This window comes from Castanea sativa, chromosome 11 (genome assembly GCF_040712315.1).
Source record: "Castanea sativa cultivar Marrone di Chiusa Pesio chromosome 11, ASM4071231v1".
Taxonomy (NCBI): Eukaryota; Viridiplantae; Streptophyta; class Magnoliopsida; order Fagales; family Fagaceae; genus Castanea; species Castanea sativa.
In genome coordinates, this window is record NC_134023.1 from 69,061,243 (window position 1) to 69,078,808 (window position 17,566).

Here is a 17,566-nt window from a genome sequence, read left to right on the forward strand (position 1 = left end):
CACATGATGCCCCAAAATTGCTTAAAATTTAATTAAAAATCAAAAGATAGGAAATCTGACAAGTTCATTCTTCAATCAGAACCTAGAATAATATATTTAATCTATTGGCATGAGAAATTGCTCGCATGATCTCCGGAGCATATGATCCTGATTTTTTGTTAAAACGAAAAGATTCACCTGTCGGTCAACAGGCACATCTCAATACCCTTTATAGCCTCTGAGAACCATGGATAAACGGGATTGTTCATCACTCAAACAAACAAAACAAAAGGCTCTGATGCCATATTGAAAATCAATCCAATTATCATAAATAAATAAGGGGTTTCCTTGCTAATCAGCATAATCTCAACTGTGCAACAATTCAAGCTGTAGCTTTGGCTTTTGCTTTTTGTTTCTTGGCATTTAATGATGCTAAGCCTGTGCCCAATCCAACAGGAGCCTGAGCTTCTTGCCCTGATGTCAATTCATCATTTTTGGAATCTGCTAGGCCATTCGAAGGATGGCCATTGGCTTCCTTCTTAACTCCATTAGTTTCCCCACCTTCTGCCTCATCAGGGGTCATACCTGAATTGATAATATAGAGGAATCGAGTACGTGGTGGCATAGCTTGTTCCAGAATGCCATGTGGATGTGTCAAGAGGCCCCTAGCTATAGCTTTCTTTCTAACTTCAGCTGCTGCACGGGCAGCTCTTTCATCAACTCCCCTCCCTCGAGGAGGATTGTCACCAATTATCACAGCATTAAGAGATTCGTTGACAGAGGTACCTGAACTCCCAGACCCTCCAGCTGTTGCAACAGCTTGGAATGCCTGTATTGAGTCAGGATGTGTAATACCCCGATTTGATTTTATGATCATCACCGTCATCGTCATTATTAATATAGAGTTGAGGTACTTTATGTGTGTGCATAGTAAGATGGGAGTAGACAATTTTGTGGTGTTACAAAATAGGTGAGAAGATTAAAGTTTTAATGCATACAATTTAGTGCGGTAGTTTAAATAATTAAATAAATAAAAGGGAAAGATGTTTATGGGCCTCTTGGAGACTAAAAAGATAAGTTTAAGTGGGTTTTAAACTACAGCTCACTACCCCACTAAGCCCACACCTTTGATGTGTTGTATATAAGGTAGAGGAAAAGATAATTAGGGTTTTGATAAGAAATGTTTCATCACTAAAGAGGCTAGAAGGTGTATTTTTCCTTGGAGTCAATTGAAGAGGCAATCAGATTGTTCAAGGTCCTATTTAAGAGTGTGGAAGTTGTAAGCGACTTCAGTGTTACTTAAAGACTCATGAAATTTTAGTTACTTTTGTTTTGTAATTCATGTTTTATATAGTGGAGATTATTTCCAATTTATGGAGTTTTGAAAAGATTATTAGTTATTTTTGCATTTCCGCTTTAGACTTCACAGTATTTTGGAGATTGTTATAAATTGTGGATTTTAGTTATTGTAAAAGATTTATCAGTAGTATTGTTTATTGAACTATGTTTAAACAAATTTTTTTTTTTTGAGTTAGGTAAGGTTAGTAAGTTAGTCATGCATCTAAATTCATGTTTCATAGATTTGGGTCGTGACAGAATGGGCTTGTCTTGCAACATCAAATATCAAATGAGAAATTCTAACTACCCACCAAAAAAGAAACAATATATCTTTTAGGGAAGTTAGGACAGCTAAGCAAGAAACAAGCACCTGATTGACACCCAGAAGCATTTTACAGTTCCCAATTTTCTTTCTGATAATTCAATACTTGGGGGTGGGGAATATGAACCTTGGATGTCTCCGTTAAAAAAACTAAAAGATATCAATTGAGTTACAAAGCTCTTCGCAATTCTTACTTTTTCTTTTTTTTCTTTGGCCAAAATATACTGTTAGTCCCTAAACTTTAGTCCACGAATAATTTTGTTCCTAAAGTTTTAAGTGCTAGCTTTTAGTCCCTACAAACTTAAAGAAGATCCTTTTTAGTCCCTGGAAAGCTTAAAGTTTAAAAGTGATCACTTTTAGTTCCTAATGTGTCTAATTGAGTGATGACATGTCAGTTTTTAATTTGGTCGCATCATCTGAGTAAAAGCAACATTTTTAAACTTCAAGGGATACATTTCTTGTGCGCTAGACTTATAAATAAAAAATAAAAAATTTCTTGTGTACTAAACTTTAGGAGTTGACAGTGTATTTAAAGCCCTTTTCTTTTAACAAAAAAAATAATTTAGAAAGGAATCCATCAAGGGATTTTAATACGCTATGCTGTAGTACCAGGATAAAAAGACCTGGTTTTTAAGAATACAAAACCAGAAATGTAGGGGTTGTAGACACCGTACAGAGAATGAGAAACAGACCTTGCAAAAAAGAAAAAAAGCATAAGCACAGGAAAGCATTTATATCTATCAAGCAGAACTGGTTCTGAGATCTGATCCCTTCCCTTTCATCTTGGATAAAGATGAAAATGTACAGAACAAATAAGTAGAAAGAAGAATCCAAAAGTACCTTCAAAATATCAATAGCTTTTTGAGCAGACGCTGCATTCAAAGCTTGGCCTTTTTGCTTTTGTGCATTCGTCTGTCAAACAAGGTTTACAAAATTCAGAAACCAAAAGGGAATATAAAATCTTGTTAAGAACACAAAACAACTGTCCAAGAAAATCTATCACAAGTTCACATCTACTCAAGGAGATCCTATATTACCTGTAACTCACGCATCTTAAATGTTTTCATCTAGTTTTGGGAGTCCCGTGTCCTTGAATCCTCCTCACCAAGCTGTTTGACATGTATATCATAGGTTTTCTTCTCATGCTGGCATGCCAAAGGCAATAATTAGCGAACTATAATTAATTGTATCCCAATGATACAAATTAAATTTTACTAAGGCACATACCTGGTGAGAAAGCTTGAAGGCACCCATACAATTGAATGCAATGGTGAGAGCATGATAGCATACAGCAGTTTGGATATGTTCCTCGCCTAGAAGCCTTTCACTTTTTTTCAAAGTTTCTTGCAGATAACGAAGAGCTGTGTTCATATTTCCAATGTCTTGGTACATCATTGCAACATTTATAAAAGTTGCAGCAACATCAGGGTGATCTGGGCCTGATGACAAGCTTAGCAAGAGCAATGCCTGAGACATGTGCTGTAATGCAAGTTCTGCTTGGTTAAGTCCATGGTAGAAAAGAGCCATATTGCCATAACTGCAGTGAACCAAGAATTAGATCTCTATGTGACTGTAAGAGAGGATTGGACACCAAAAAGATTACAAAATTTTCTCCTGTTATACACAGAATTAGAAACAAATCTTTTTTTTATAAAAAAAATAAGTAATATACAGAAACAAATCTATTTCATGTTACACATGATTTTCTAACTCATTCTGAAAACCGCATCCACTTTTGATTTCATTATATGAGAATTCTTATTTTTTATTGGTAAATTATGTACGCATAAAGTAGGTCTTGAACTCATGAGCTCACCCTCTAAGTTGCACTTAGAACAAAGAGTTGTTTGAGAAAGAGCTCATTGGCCAATATTTGAAATAGTAAATTGTGGAAATTGAAATAACTACGTTCAATGAGTTTATATCATCAAAATTACAAATTGACAGATACTATTCAAACATCTCAGTGCATTAAAACAAAAGAAAAGAATAGAAGAGCATGCCTGTGAGCAGTGTCAGGGCGGTCCAAATCAGGGCACGTTCATTTATTATCAGTACCTTGTGCTGTTGCATTATCGCACCAGCCATGTCTCCTGCATGATACAAAACCATGGCAAGATACCAAAAAAGTTAAGAAAGGAACACCGGTCAGGCTCAAGCAAATCATAAACAAATTTTCCTATTGATCTGCTTTACTCTTGTAAGTGCAGATCACTGAATCGAAAATCAATCTTATAACCAAATAATAGCTAATTTAAAGATGCATAATTTTATAATCAGTCATGTCTTGCAGGGGAACATTAGTGCCTGACAGCTATGATCAAAATCAAAGAACAAGATGCATAAATTTTTATATCACTAAGATCAACCAAACAATATTACCAACAGATATGCAAAACAGGAAACTCACATATACAAACTAAATCAAATTAAGCAATCCCAGGACCCAGCATATTAAGAATTTAGGTGGCTGTACTCAGGTTCCAGGAACTAATCTTATTCCACAAGTACTTATCAAAATAGGCAGTGTATACCAAGAAAAACATATTAGAAAAGTGCTATTTCAACGTGTTGAACAATAGCTAGTTTCAAGAAGACCAGCTAGTTTGGCAGTTGAAGAAATGTGATATAGCTGGCGCAATATCATGATCCTCTATATCTCTCAAAACATCCTGCTCAAGATGGAGTCGGTTTAATCAGACTAGGAAGGGAAGAGTGGATGTGAACAGGAAATGTGTTTCCACATGCATGTGTGCTAGGGGTGTCAAATGGGTGGTTTGGGTGGGTTTGAGTTGGGCATAATTAAGCTGGGTACTTAAAAACCTATTCACCTATTAAAACTCACTAAACTAATTGCTTTCAGCTCAAAGTCAACTCAACCCAATTATAATTGGTAAATCCCACCCCCACCCAATTACCCAATTATTAAAATTACCAAATTGCCTATAAACATAGTAACAGCTCAGCAACAGGGAAAATAGAAGAATAAGATAAGAACTAAGTGGTCCACCGTTTGGTTGCCGAGAGAATTTAGAAAAATAAGGAAATGAATTTTGAAAATTGGATTACAATCATTTACGAACCGAAAACCAACACACAAAAAAGCCAAATGAAGCAGAAAACCCATATTGTCGGCACTTTCAATGTGGAAAATTAGGTAACATTAGCTTCCCATTCCATTTTTGCGGTTTAATGCACATACAGTGTGACGAACCACAACCGATGATCCACTTGCCACTCAATCGAACCAAATATAGCCAAATGGCTCTATTACAGACACCAAATTCAAAAAAAAAGAAGATAGTGAAGAATAAAAACTATCAATTCCTCAACTTTCTCAGCAACCAAACGGACTTTGGATCTGAAAAAAAGAAACTGCGAGTTCGAAGCGAAGAAGAAATGAAGTGATTCGAGCGAGAGGGGAGACCTTCGGGCTGAACTGATTGGTGTTGGGAAGGTCGGTACGCTTGATGATGATGCTGCGATGAATTCTTTGACAGTATTTCAGAGAGTGCTTGATGTGGGTATGGGTTTACAAAGGAGTTTCAGAGAGCGCTTGAGGTTGAAGATAAAAAGATTTTCTGAGACACTTACTCTGTTTTGCTATGCCAGACCGCCCTCTTGTAGGCAAAGTTGATGGTTTCTATCTCTAACACCAACGTCAGGAAAAAGATGTCACATTTTACAATTGACATAGTAAACATGCGACACTTCTTTGCAGATTATTGTGGTGAAACTGAGGAATTACTTGAAACAATGTATACGTTTGGTAACACCATTTATAATGTAGAAGCTGCTTAGATTATGCTTATCACCTTGAGGATGTGTTTTGCAGACCTAACAACAATCTCATTAGAACGAAGATCCCACAAATGAGGTAAATGTTTTGTCCCATCAGCCACCTGTAGCAAAGCTCCAGACATGTCAAAAGCAATACAATCATTTGCAGAAAGATGGAAAAGTTATGAACATGACAGCTTTAACACAAATAATAAATTCCAATTCAGGCAATGATTTATATATATATATTTCTCATAGTTATATATGCTAATATTTAAGCATTCACAAACGCTTACTTTTCCATGAGCATGGAGTGCTTCAGTTAATGTTTGTCCATCCATAGGTGAAACTTCAAGCGTGCAAAGATCTTCTGCTATCTCCTGGTGAAGGCAAAGGGTCAAAAACATATAAGCATGACAGATTCTGCTAATTCAAGGGCATTGGGATATTGTCATTTAATAAACCATATAAGCACAATATTTTCACAATTTTTTTAATAGTATTACTCTAATTACTTTTTTTTTTTTTTTTTTTGCTAACCTATTACTCTAATTACTATTAGACTATTAGTCAAGTCAGCCGATTATAAAATTTGTAAAAGCTCTGTTGGACCCACCAGCACGCTTGGCACGTGCGCTACATCATCCAAACCACCAATAAGGCATCCATAATCTCAGAATTAGAACAGTTCAACAAGTTTGAAGCAAAGTTCTATCAGAATCAGTTGGATTTAGCTGAAGAATCTAGCATATTTTTCTGTGAAACACGGAAAGGAGCTTGAACTCCGTAACAATAAAGAATTTTTTCAGAAAAATTATCATTGTTTTTCAATATTTAATCGTTAGAAATAACATATTCCTATGAATTCAGGAAAAGTTAAGCTTTGTTATGTTTCTTTACTGTTCAATTCTATATGTTTCCAGAACAAGCAAAGAGTGAGTGTCCAGCGTAGTGTGAAGAAGTACCGCTGTAAGACCGAGGAGGGGCGATAGGGAAGAAGTAGCCAAAGACGTGACCAGTACCAGAGCTTACCAGTGAAACAACAAGAAGAACAGAAAAGCTATCCAAGAATTAAGAAGGAAGCGTGTTGGACCCATCCCAACAACATCAGAAGAAGAAGAGAAAATCCAGGTTTTTCTTAATCTATGGAAGAATATTTTATGAATTTATATCATAAAATGACTAGAGAAGATCTAGTTAGAGAAATTAAGAAATGTTTAATGTTTAAAACACAAGAATATGAAGAAAGAAGAATTTATTGTGTGAAACTAGTTCACAAAATAGATGAAAGATCAACAAGATCTTAAGAAAGAATTTAAGAATACTTATTTCCAGGAATGGAAAAGAATAAATCTGTTAAGAATAGATTTTGTCAGAAAATGGAATCAAATTATTACCAAACTAAATCAGATGTGCTTAAATCTGAATGAAAGTTGTTATAGAATCTATCAAGGATTCTTTAATAAAAGAAGAAGATTGTCTTCTTAGAAATTCAGTAGAAGCAGAAATTATGGTTATCCAAATTTCTTTGTATTTATCACTAAGTTTAGGTGGATTAAAGGATCATAACCTTTTCCAGATAATGAAAGATCCAGGTCTTTCAGAAGAGATCAACCTGTAAGAGGGTTTTAACCGATCTTGTCCGGTGCTATTCCGCAAGTTGGTATCAGAGCCTTGTGCTTAAAATATCATGGAATATCTAAGGAAAATAGCTCATAAGAAATTAACCACAGATATGGTTAAAATAGGAGAACATGAAATTATTAGCGATACTCGCCACAGATATTGTCATTTTTCAGATCTAGGATATACTGTCCTTTTGAAGAAAACTGAAAAAGAAGTAAAAAGCTTTAGGGCATTCAGTGATGAAAAATTAGTACCTTTGGGAACTATCATAAAAGAATCTGAAAAATTGTTAAATAACATAAGTGTATTGACAATTAGGAATTTTAAAATAGGAATGTTGTTATCAACAGCATTTGGATTATTAGAAAATAATGAACTTTATGACAAGGGGTCTGGTTCATTAACAAATAAAATAAGTCAAGAAGTAGTTGATAAAATCAACATCTCTAAAAGAGGAAGAAATTCCAATAGAATTTCAAAGAAAATAGATCATTTTTTAGAAAAAATAGAGAGAAAATTCTCAGATCTTAGAAAAACTTGAACATATAAATACAGCTCAAGATATAGAAAGTATGAAAGTAATGATTCAAGGATTAATTGATTCATTAAAAGAAAAAGATAATTCTGAATTAGAAATAATCAAGAATCAAGTTATGAACCTTGTTCCTACAGATACTCGGGAACAATTAAAAGAATTAAAAGAACTGATCACTTCTATGTCTTCAGATCTTGTACAAATCAAAGAAAGAGAAAAGGGGATGCAAAATTCCTTAAATCTCGAAACAGAATTAGAAAAGAAACTTGTAACTAAACAAGATTTAGAACAATTAAAAGAATTATTTGATTTGTATCAAGCGGAAGAAAAGGTCCGTGATAATCAAATCATAGCCACAATTCAGTATCTCAAAAATATAATCTAGAAATGGATTGTAAGAAAACAGTTGAGATAGAAGAACAACAGAAAGACTTACATGAAGTCTGCAAACAAGAAGAATATCAAGGGAATTTTGCAGTTGAACTCTTGATAGATCAAAACAAGTTAGGTAGAATCTTAAGATTCAAACTAAATTTAAGAAATGAGGATGTATTTGATACACCTAATGTAATCAAGAAATTGATTAACAGAAAATCACATGTCTATTATGGTGTGATGACAAAAGAACTTCCTTTAAAAATCGAGGATACAGATGGTAAAACATGTTTACCATTGATCACAAAGGAAGAAATGAGGAGAAAAATCAGCAGTATCAAATGCGATAGTGCTAGAAGGGAAATAGGCTATGCTCACATAGGGGGCATCCAAGTCCTAATAAAAAGCACCTTTGCAGAAGGGGTTAATAGTCCTATCCAAATGGCACTTTTGGATAATAGGATTAGAGATAGAAAAGATTGTGTATTAGGAATTGCTAGAGGCAATTTAGCTCACAAAAAGGCAATCATGAATGTTTATCCCAAGTTTTCTTTAAGCTTGAATGATGAACATTTCAACAAGACTTTAAGCTTTGCTTACAAGTTTAATAGACTTAATCTAGTGCAATCAGGAGGAGTACCTTTTACGGTAACCTATTGTGTTAACTATGCCTTAACGAATAGTCATCATAGTATACTATTCAAGAATTCCAAAAATAGAAATCCCATCTATTTTTGAAGGAGTTATAGAAGGTTTTGAACCCCAACTCAAAGAAGTAGAACAATTACCTGAAAAATGGTTTTTGGATACTACAGAAGTACCTTTTCTTGAACCAAACTAGGACAAGGTCATAATCACAAATGGATATGATTCATTATCCAAAGAACTAAAAGAAAAGAAATCCTTTGATCAAGGAGGATGTTCACAAAGAATGATTGAAATCAATAAGAAATTAGATTTGGTAATTAAAAAGATTGGAGATGAGTAAAATCTCAGAAAATCTTACTGACCAATTAAGAGAAGTCAAGCACATGCTTGAAGAACTTAAAACAGAGGTTGTTAAGATACAAACTGTATCAATACAACAAAAAAGTGAAACACAGATCATTCTAAATCAAATAGATTTGTTGGAAAATAATTTGAAAGGAATAACTTATTCAGAAACAGTTATTACGCAAAACACAGGGTTAGACTTCAGTAATCTTAAAGCACCTGGCCTTTCAAAAAAAGAAGAATTAAAATGGTTAAAAGACATGAAACTTAACCAAGATAAGAAAAAAGCCTTAGAACTATGAGTACTCTAAGACAAAAATTAGAAGAAGAATTCTTGAGGTCCAATGAAAATTTGGATGAAAAGATAAAAAGGTTATCTCTAGGAGATGAGGAACTAGAGAAAGAATCACAAGAAAAACATAAGTATCTTACTTACGAAGAAGATGACAAGTCAGTAATGATCACTGACTCTGAAGAAGAAAAATCTCCGAGAATAAGGGTAAGAGTTACAGGAGCCAGTAGTACGGTGTGGTAGGAATGGATATAGGATTCCCTTACACTACAGGAACTAGTGAAGATACTCTTAGGAAAATAAGAGATAAAATTCGCATTAAGCAGGAAGAAATGGATGACAAATGGTTTGGACCATCCAGGAGAAGGAGACCGCCATTTTCTAATAGAAAAGGAGAGTTTAGTGTACCTAGCTGGAATGGTACAATCCCAGAAGAATATAGGAGGAACTCTAGTCATGATGTCTTGCTACTCAATCTTTATTGCAGTAAAGACATAGAAAGAGAAATTGATGATTGGCAGACAGTCACCAGTTTAGTAGTACAAACCACTTCAGGATTGACCACAAATATAGAAGCTACTAAGAACCTAGTACTTCATAGAATGTCAGGAATAGTCAAGAAATGGTATTAAAACCTGAGTCTTGAACAAGAAAGAAATATTAGTTCAGGAGTGACTAATGGTAAAGAATATATAGATAGACTTGTAAAAGTCCTCTATAGAGAATTTGCAAGGAAAAGACGTAATTACTCATACAGCAGAGAGTATTGCGAGAGAAGAAGAAGTTGCTAAGTGGCATCTTACACAATTAGCAATTTGCGATATAAACTTCTTAGAAGAATATACTTGCGAATTCCAGAAATATTTTTACCATCTGATGCTTCAAAAGCATTGTATATCGATACTTACCTAGGAAAACTTCCAGGAAAAATAGGAAGATTAATCCATGAAGAATTTAATGCTAGATTAGAAAGAGTAGAAGGAGATGTTTAGGTAACATCTGTTCATAGAAATGGGTATAGTGATACCTTAGGAGGAAGGCACCAGTTTGCTAAGAATTTCTTGGTAAACATGTGTTAGAAAGAGAATGGAAAAAGATGTTTTCCAAGCTCGAGAATTTTTTGTGATCCACGTGATTCACAAATTCCAGGATTTTATGGTTGCAAAGAACCATCATACAAAAAATCCAAAAGAAAACATTATAAGAAAAAGTACAAGAAATACGGGTATAAGTTTAAGCCATACAAAAAGACTTATAAAAGGAAGTATCCTTTTTATAAGAACTAAAAGAAATCTTCTATAAAAAATCTAAAGGTAAAGAAGATAAGTATCCTTGTCCACAAGGGAAAGGAAAGAAAAAATGCAGGTGTTGGATCTGCAAAGAAGGACATTATGTGAATCCAGTAAGACGTAAAAATCAATTTGAACAGAATAAATACTTAGAACAAATAAGTATAATCCAGAAAGCAGAAGATTTTGGAATACAACCAATAGAAAATGATGATTCAGAAATGTCTGAATTTGAATATTGGATTTTAGAATCTGAATATGAAGAATCTTCATCAAGTGAAGAAGCAACTTCACAACCAGAAAATGAATGAATGGAGAAACTTCATTCAAGGAAAACAATGATTCTATCATCTTAAACCTACAAAAGATAGAAACAAACCTTAATAGTACTTACATCAAGGTAGGTATAAAAATAAAAGGTTATAATGAATACCATCTGCATGCATATGTGGATACAGGTGCAAGTATGTGTCTTGCAAATAAATATGTTTTTCCAGAAACCAGTTGGGAAAAAATGGAAAAACCATTAGAAGCTATCATTGGAGATGGCACAATAATGCAAATATGGTATGTGGCAAAAAACACATATCTGAAGATAGGTGGAGAAAGGTTTTTCACTCCAATCATCTATCAAATCGAAAATGGTGTAGATCTGTTAATAGGAAATAATTTTCTATTATTTTATAGTCCATTTTGCCAATACTTGGATTATATAATCTTAACCTTGCAAGGAAATGCAGTTTTCGTAGGAAAACTCCAAAAAGCATACAGCGTTGCTAACAAAGACTTTGTAGAAGTCTCAAAAAGCAAAAACGTGGTGAGGAAATAAAACCACAGTTAGAACCTCTAGTACAAATACAAGAAATTTGTTATCAGATCATAGAAAATCCTAAGATTCAATATCTTAAAGAAAAATTAAGAAAAATTACGACTTTGTAGTTCGGAATCACCTATTGATCCAAAAATCAATAAATTTAGAATGACAGTTGAAATCAAGCTGATAAATCCAAAGGCTATAATAAGGGTAAAACCTATGTATTATACTCCTGAGAATAGAAAAGAGTTTGATGTCCAAATCAAAGAACTCTTAGAAATGAAGGTTATCATATCTTCAAAAAGTCCTCATTCTTCACCAGCATTCCTGGTAGAAAAAGAAGCAGAAAAAAGAAGAGGAAAAAAGAGAATTGTAGTCAACTACAAAGAATTAAATAAAAAAACCATTGATGATGGATACTTTTTACCAAAGATCCAAGAGTTATTAACCTCGGTTCGGGGAAAGAAATATTTCTCAAGTTTTGACTGCAAGTCAGGATTTTGGCAAATAGGTCTAGATGAAGAAAGCCAAAAGTTAACTGCTTTTAGCTGTCCACAAGGACATTTCCAATGGAAGGTTGTTCCATTCGGATTAAAACAGGCACCAGCCATATTCCAAAGATACATGGATAAAGCCTTTTAAAGAATATCTGATCATTGTTGTGTATATGTTGATGATATACTAATATTTTCAGATAAACTTGAAGAACATTATGTCCATGTCAACAGGATGTTGGACAAATGCAAGGAAGAATTGTACTTTATGAAAAGAAAGCTACAATTTGCCAGGAAAATATCAAGTTCTTAGGACTTGAAATGAAGAAAGGAGAACATAGGATTCAATCTCATGTTCTTGAAAACATTCAAAAGTTTCCTAGTAAAATTGAAGACGTTAAACAACTTCAGAGATTTTTAGGAATCTTGACATATGCAGAAGCCTACATTAAAGGATTGGCTGAAGCAAGAAAACCTTTACAGGTTAAATTAAAGAAAGACACAAATTAGGAATGGTCTGAAAAAGATACCAATTATGTGAATAAGATAAAGGCCAAGGTAAAAAATTTACCACCACTTTATCATCCTGAACCAAATGATCACATGATCACATGATTTCAATTGTGCTTTCATGGAAAATGTTTCATAGTAATGACTAGGTCATAGCATTGGTGTTATGAGCTTTGCATTATTTGAGAATACCTAAACTCAAGAAGGTGCCAAAGACTTTCATGTCAATGGTTTGGAGTTTTGCATTATTTGAGAAGACGCACACTCAAGAAGAGGCTAAAAACTTTGGCTTCATGAATAGTGCTTTCAAAGAAAATGTATCATAGTGATGACTAATCCATAGCATTGGTGTTTTCCTATTTCATATGCAATATATTCCGGTAAAATGTTTCGTAGTGATGACTATTGATCGTTTCTTTTGTATTATTTAAGGAGACCTAGACTCAACAAAAGGCCAAAAACCTATCCAGTGCTATCTTTGAAACTATTTCATAGTAAATACTAATCTAGTTGTATTACTAATATTATAAACTTTGTATTATTTGAGATAACCTAGACCATAACAGTTGCAGACTTCGTGTGATCATGTCCACCATATCTTTTTACCCACCAATATAAAAGTTCTTTTTATTATTTTTTTCCCAAAATATAATAATAATAATAATAATAATAATAATAATAATTCAGTTTCATTTAGGGGTAAAAATGGAACGCACCATAGTATTCCCTCTCATATTTGATAGTCCCCACCTGTAAGACTCACAAGTTGCCAGAGGAACGCACCATGACACAATTTATTTTTCTTAGTTTAGTTTGTAACTCTCATATGTTCATTTGTACCGAAGTGAAATGTCACAATGCTCATAGCAAATTTTGTCGCATGCTTACAGATCTATATAGGTTTCCTTTTGTACACTTCATGGGATCAAATATTTAAGTTACGATAGCAAGTAAAATACAATCTCGAAGAAGCAATTTAAATTATTTAATGCCTAGTTAGCAGTTATAACTAATGATGAGGGAAGCACGTTGTGAGAATTTCCATTTTCAAGATGCAAGTTATTTCTTGAGTTTTAACTGAAACCCTCACCATTAAATCACATTTAAAACAGCAACACAAAACAAACTCAATCATAGATCAATACTATATCATCTATTGGAGCTTTGTCATATACAATCTTAGCACGCAAGGAATTCATGCAGACTAAGCCAAAAGCCAATGCATATATAGGTATTCTCCAGATGGAAGAGAGAACATTCTTAACCTTTGGTAAAAATATAGATGATTTGATAGTAATTCTAATTTATTCTGCTTCTATTGGGTTTGTTTTGGAGAATTACTATAGAAGGAAGTGTTAGAATTGTGTGGCTAAATGTTAAATTACCGATTGTCCCAAAAGTTTAAGAAATTGAGATATAGTAAATTTAATCATATATTTAACCACAACAGTTTGATTAGTATATCAAAGAGTAAAATTGCACCTTGAAAGTGGAATTTCACTGAATAGTGAAATCTGAAGCTGTATACCTACCATTCCCTCACCATAGTGACAAGTCCAACTTAACATGAAGATGCATTCAATCAAAGCATTCCAGACTTGATGCAAATAGATGATGTCTAAACAGCACGAATTGATTACCCTTAAATATGCATAAAAAAAAATCCTATCAAACTTAGAAAAAGGAAACAACTAGTAAACAATAAAATTTTGAAGCATTTTGCCTTGCTTCATTTGCAATGGGGGAAACTGTTTTGAAGCACCATAAAGCCCTGGTCTTTTCTGGCACACATCATTTTAAAAGCAAACCCATAAAAGTCATATGTAAAAAGATAATACCACATTAAAAGCATGTTGTTTTACATAAGAAAAGAAAATAAACTCACCTCATTTTAGAGGGAAATTAACACTTTTTTATATATCAAACATTTAAATGCTTTGACATGATACTCCAAAATCAGCTCAAATTTAAAAGTAGATGTTAGAAAAACATAAATTTAGAAACATAATAATTTCGTATATAAAAAAGCAAGAAAAATGAAATTAAAAAAAATTAGTGTTACAATATAAAATTTAATAATGACATCTAAATGATATTTGAATAAAAAAAAAAAAGTCTCAAATAAAATTGTCGCCTTAGGCATAAAATTGTCTCAGTCGAACCCTAGACTTTACTATATTGTCTTTACAAACTGTCATTTCGCAAATCACCAAAAATAAATTCAAACACTCATTAACTAAAATTTTAAAATCCACCGATCATACTTATTACCACATTAATCTATAAAAGTTTATGTAGTAAACTGTGTAATATTTTTAATATTTTCCAAAGAAAGAGAAATTCTAAAAACTCAAGGTAAAAGTCATAATGCGGTAGATATTAGATAGTAGCATAAGAAATACACCATTTAGATTGCGCAATTTCTTAACTTGTATAATCCTCTAATGAAAATTCTTTCATAAAGAATACTAGAACTCTATATTACTAGTATTGTGATCAAGGCTAATGATAGACTTACATTGTGTGTGTTGAAAGACTTTCCAAGAAAGCAATAAATACAAGTTAAGAAAGGACAGTTGTTGCTTTCTGCAACTATCATGACTATCTCAAATAATTCAAAATTCATAATACTAGTGATATAATTCAAAATTCATATACTAGTGATATATATAAGTATTTACTATGAAAGAATTTCCAAGAAGGTACTAGATATGATTTATAAAATGATTGGCGCCGCTTTGTTCAATTGTCATGCTCTAAGTTATCTCAAATAATGCAAAGTCCATAATACTAATGATATAGACTAAATTTATTATGAAAATTTTTCCAAGAAGACACTAAATTTATTATGCACAGTTCTCTCTTTGCTTTGCACCGTCACTGATCAACATTGACCTACTTTTGCAATTTGGTCATGAACACCACTCAGCAAAAGACCAAAGAGCATCAAATTGACTTTGCTAGCTGTTAATGGTGTTTTTACTTTTTACTATTTCGTATTTAATACGTTTATGTGAATGTTTCATTAATTCATAGTGATGACTAGTTCATGCCATAAATATTAGAGCCATAATATTATAAGCTTTGTACTATTTGAGGAGAGCTGGACCTTGAGTCAATAAAAGGCCAAAGATTTGGCGTCAATTGTCCTTTCTTAACTCGTATCATATGCATTACTGGAAAATGTTTCACAATAAATACTAATTTATGTTTATAAATATTTTCACAATAAATTTTAAGTAGTAGATTGTTTGAGTACGAAAATAATTTCAGTAGTAAATTCAAATTAGAATAAGCTGTAACAACTTACTAACTAAAATTTGTTATAATTTATTGTGAAAGTGTTACAAACCATGCACTTCTCATCAATATATATATAAAAGCAGAGACCTCACGTACGAAGTTTTGCCAAGTGGCACTCACTTTGAAAAGATAATTGATTTTTTTTTTGAAATAAAATACATCATTTTTAATTTATTACACTTATTAGATGCCACATCAGTTATTTAATAACTCAACAGATTTTAATTAGTAATAAATAAGACTAATGGATAAGATAGAGGGGTGTTAATCATCAAAAACTCTTTGTTTTTCTTATTCCTCCATCCTAAGGTTTTCTTATGTTTATGCCTACTCCTCTTCCCTTATAGCCTACTCTTCATAAACCACTACATGCCTTCTCCTATGCCTATGTTGCTAAATTACCAATTCTATGTTCTATAATTTGCACAAACTGAAATAGCATTTAGATTATTTAAAAACACATGAAATCATATAAAAATCACCAAATTAGAGTTTAAAATTATAACTAAATTTTTAAAAGAAATTTAGGTACATTTGCACAAAAATTTCATGTAACTAAGTCACACTTAGGAATATTGGACCATTTTTCCTTTGTATAAATAGAAGGGTCTCAATGGGATGAAGGGCTAATAATTTTCTCTCTAAAACATTTGTTGTAGGAACACAAAAGTTTTCCATTGTAGACTTTTTACGATTAAAGAACATGAATTGCCAACTAATCAAACTAGAGTTTTTAGTACCTACAACAATTTCACAACATCAAGAACAAATCCCAGTGTATACAATGTCAAATTTCATAGTCTCCTGTTACATCAAATGAGTGTTTAATTTTTCTCGCAAAGTATTGAATAGTAAAGCTTCTGGGCCTTAGTCTCAATTACAACTCTCAATCATGTTGGACTTGGATGATACCTATTAACAACGTATCATTATGAGATGTAGAAAAAATTTGAAGTGTACACAACGTTTAGTGTAAATGGGAAGAAATTTCATCCAATTCCAATTGGTTAGGTTAGTAAGGGACCTATTCCAATTTAATGTTTCTGGAATTTTGTATACAAGTGATAATCAAGGAAAGTTCCACCTAAAATAAGTCAGACTTTTGGCAAGAGAGAAAATTAATGTCTAGACAAATCAAGCTAAGGCCAACTAAAATGGACCATATTCTTAATTTCTTATCTCTATTTGTTCCATTGTAGACTTTTCACAATTAAAGAACATGAATTGCCAACTAATTAAACTAGAGTTTTTAGTACCTACAGCAATTTCACAACATCAAGAACAAATCCCAGTGTATACAATGTCAAATTTCATAGTCTCCTGTTACATCAAATGTGTGTTTAATTTTTCTCGCAAAGTATTGAATAGTGAAGCTTCTGACCCTTAGTCTCAATTACAACTCTCAATCATGTTGGACTTGGATGATACCTATCAACAATGTATCATTATGAGATGCAAAAAAAATTTGGAGTGTATACAACGTTTAGTATGAATGGGAAGAAATTTCATCCAATTCCAATTTGTTAGGTTAGTAAGGGACCTATTCTAATTTAATGTTTCTGGAATTTTGTATACAAGTAATAATCAAGGAAACTTCCACCTAAAATAAGTCGGACTTTTGGCAAGAGAGAAAATTGGTGTCTAGACAAATCAAGCTAAGGCCAACCAAAATGGACCATATTCTTAATTTCTTATCTCTATTTGTTCCATGTACAAGACTTATAGTCAATGCTTGGCGTATAAAAGTTGAACATCTTATCTAAAGTCTATCCTCTGAAAGCTTGAGAAAAAATTCATTTAAACTAACACAATATATAAATTATAAAGGAATCAAAGAAAAATTGTCAAAAATAATGAAAATTTAAACTATGCTTAAATTCTTATAAGGATGAACACAATAGCAATATCCTTTTAAA

General features: G+C 32.7%; 2 protein-coding genes across 3 annotated transcripts in view; one reads left to right on the plus strand and one right to left on the minus strand.

Annotated features, from left to right (window-relative positions):
* Nucleotides 1-29: 29 nt before the first annotated feature.
* The window catches only part of LOC142617336 (clustered mitochondria protein-like), a 62,362-nt gene continuing 44,825 nt past the window's right edge, over nucleotides 30-17,566 (minus strand). The window contains exons 1-5 of one of the 2 annotated variants that reach the window (XM_075790138.1): nucleotides 3,643-3,763; nucleotides 2,867-3,176; nucleotides 2,677-2,784; nucleotides 2,480-2,551; nucleotides 30-808 (exon numbers count right to left, since the gene is read on the minus strand). In XM_075790138.1, coding sequence (XP_075646253.1) covers nucleotides 362-808; nucleotides 2,480-2,551; nucleotides 2,677-2,706 — 549 coding nt within the window. In that variant the 5' untranslated portion in view covers nucleotides 2,707-2,784; nucleotides 2,867-3,176; nucleotides 3,643-3,763 and the 3' untranslated portion in view covers nucleotides 30-361. Of the gene's footprint in view, nucleotides 809-2,479; nucleotides 2,552-2,676; nucleotides 2,785-2,866; nucleotides 3,177-3,642; nucleotides 3,764-17,566 lie in introns of those variants that run through there. The other variant, XM_075790139.1, reaches the window with a different exon arrangement.
* Nucleotides 7,968-8,943, plus strand: LOC142617042 (uncharacterized). Its single transcript, XM_075789743.1, has 2 exons — nucleotides 7,968-8,603; nucleotides 8,797-8,943. Exons 1-2 carry the CDS (start codon nucleotides 7,968-7,970, stop codon nucleotides 8,941-8,943), a joined length of 783 nt encoding a protein of 260 aa, XP_075645858.1.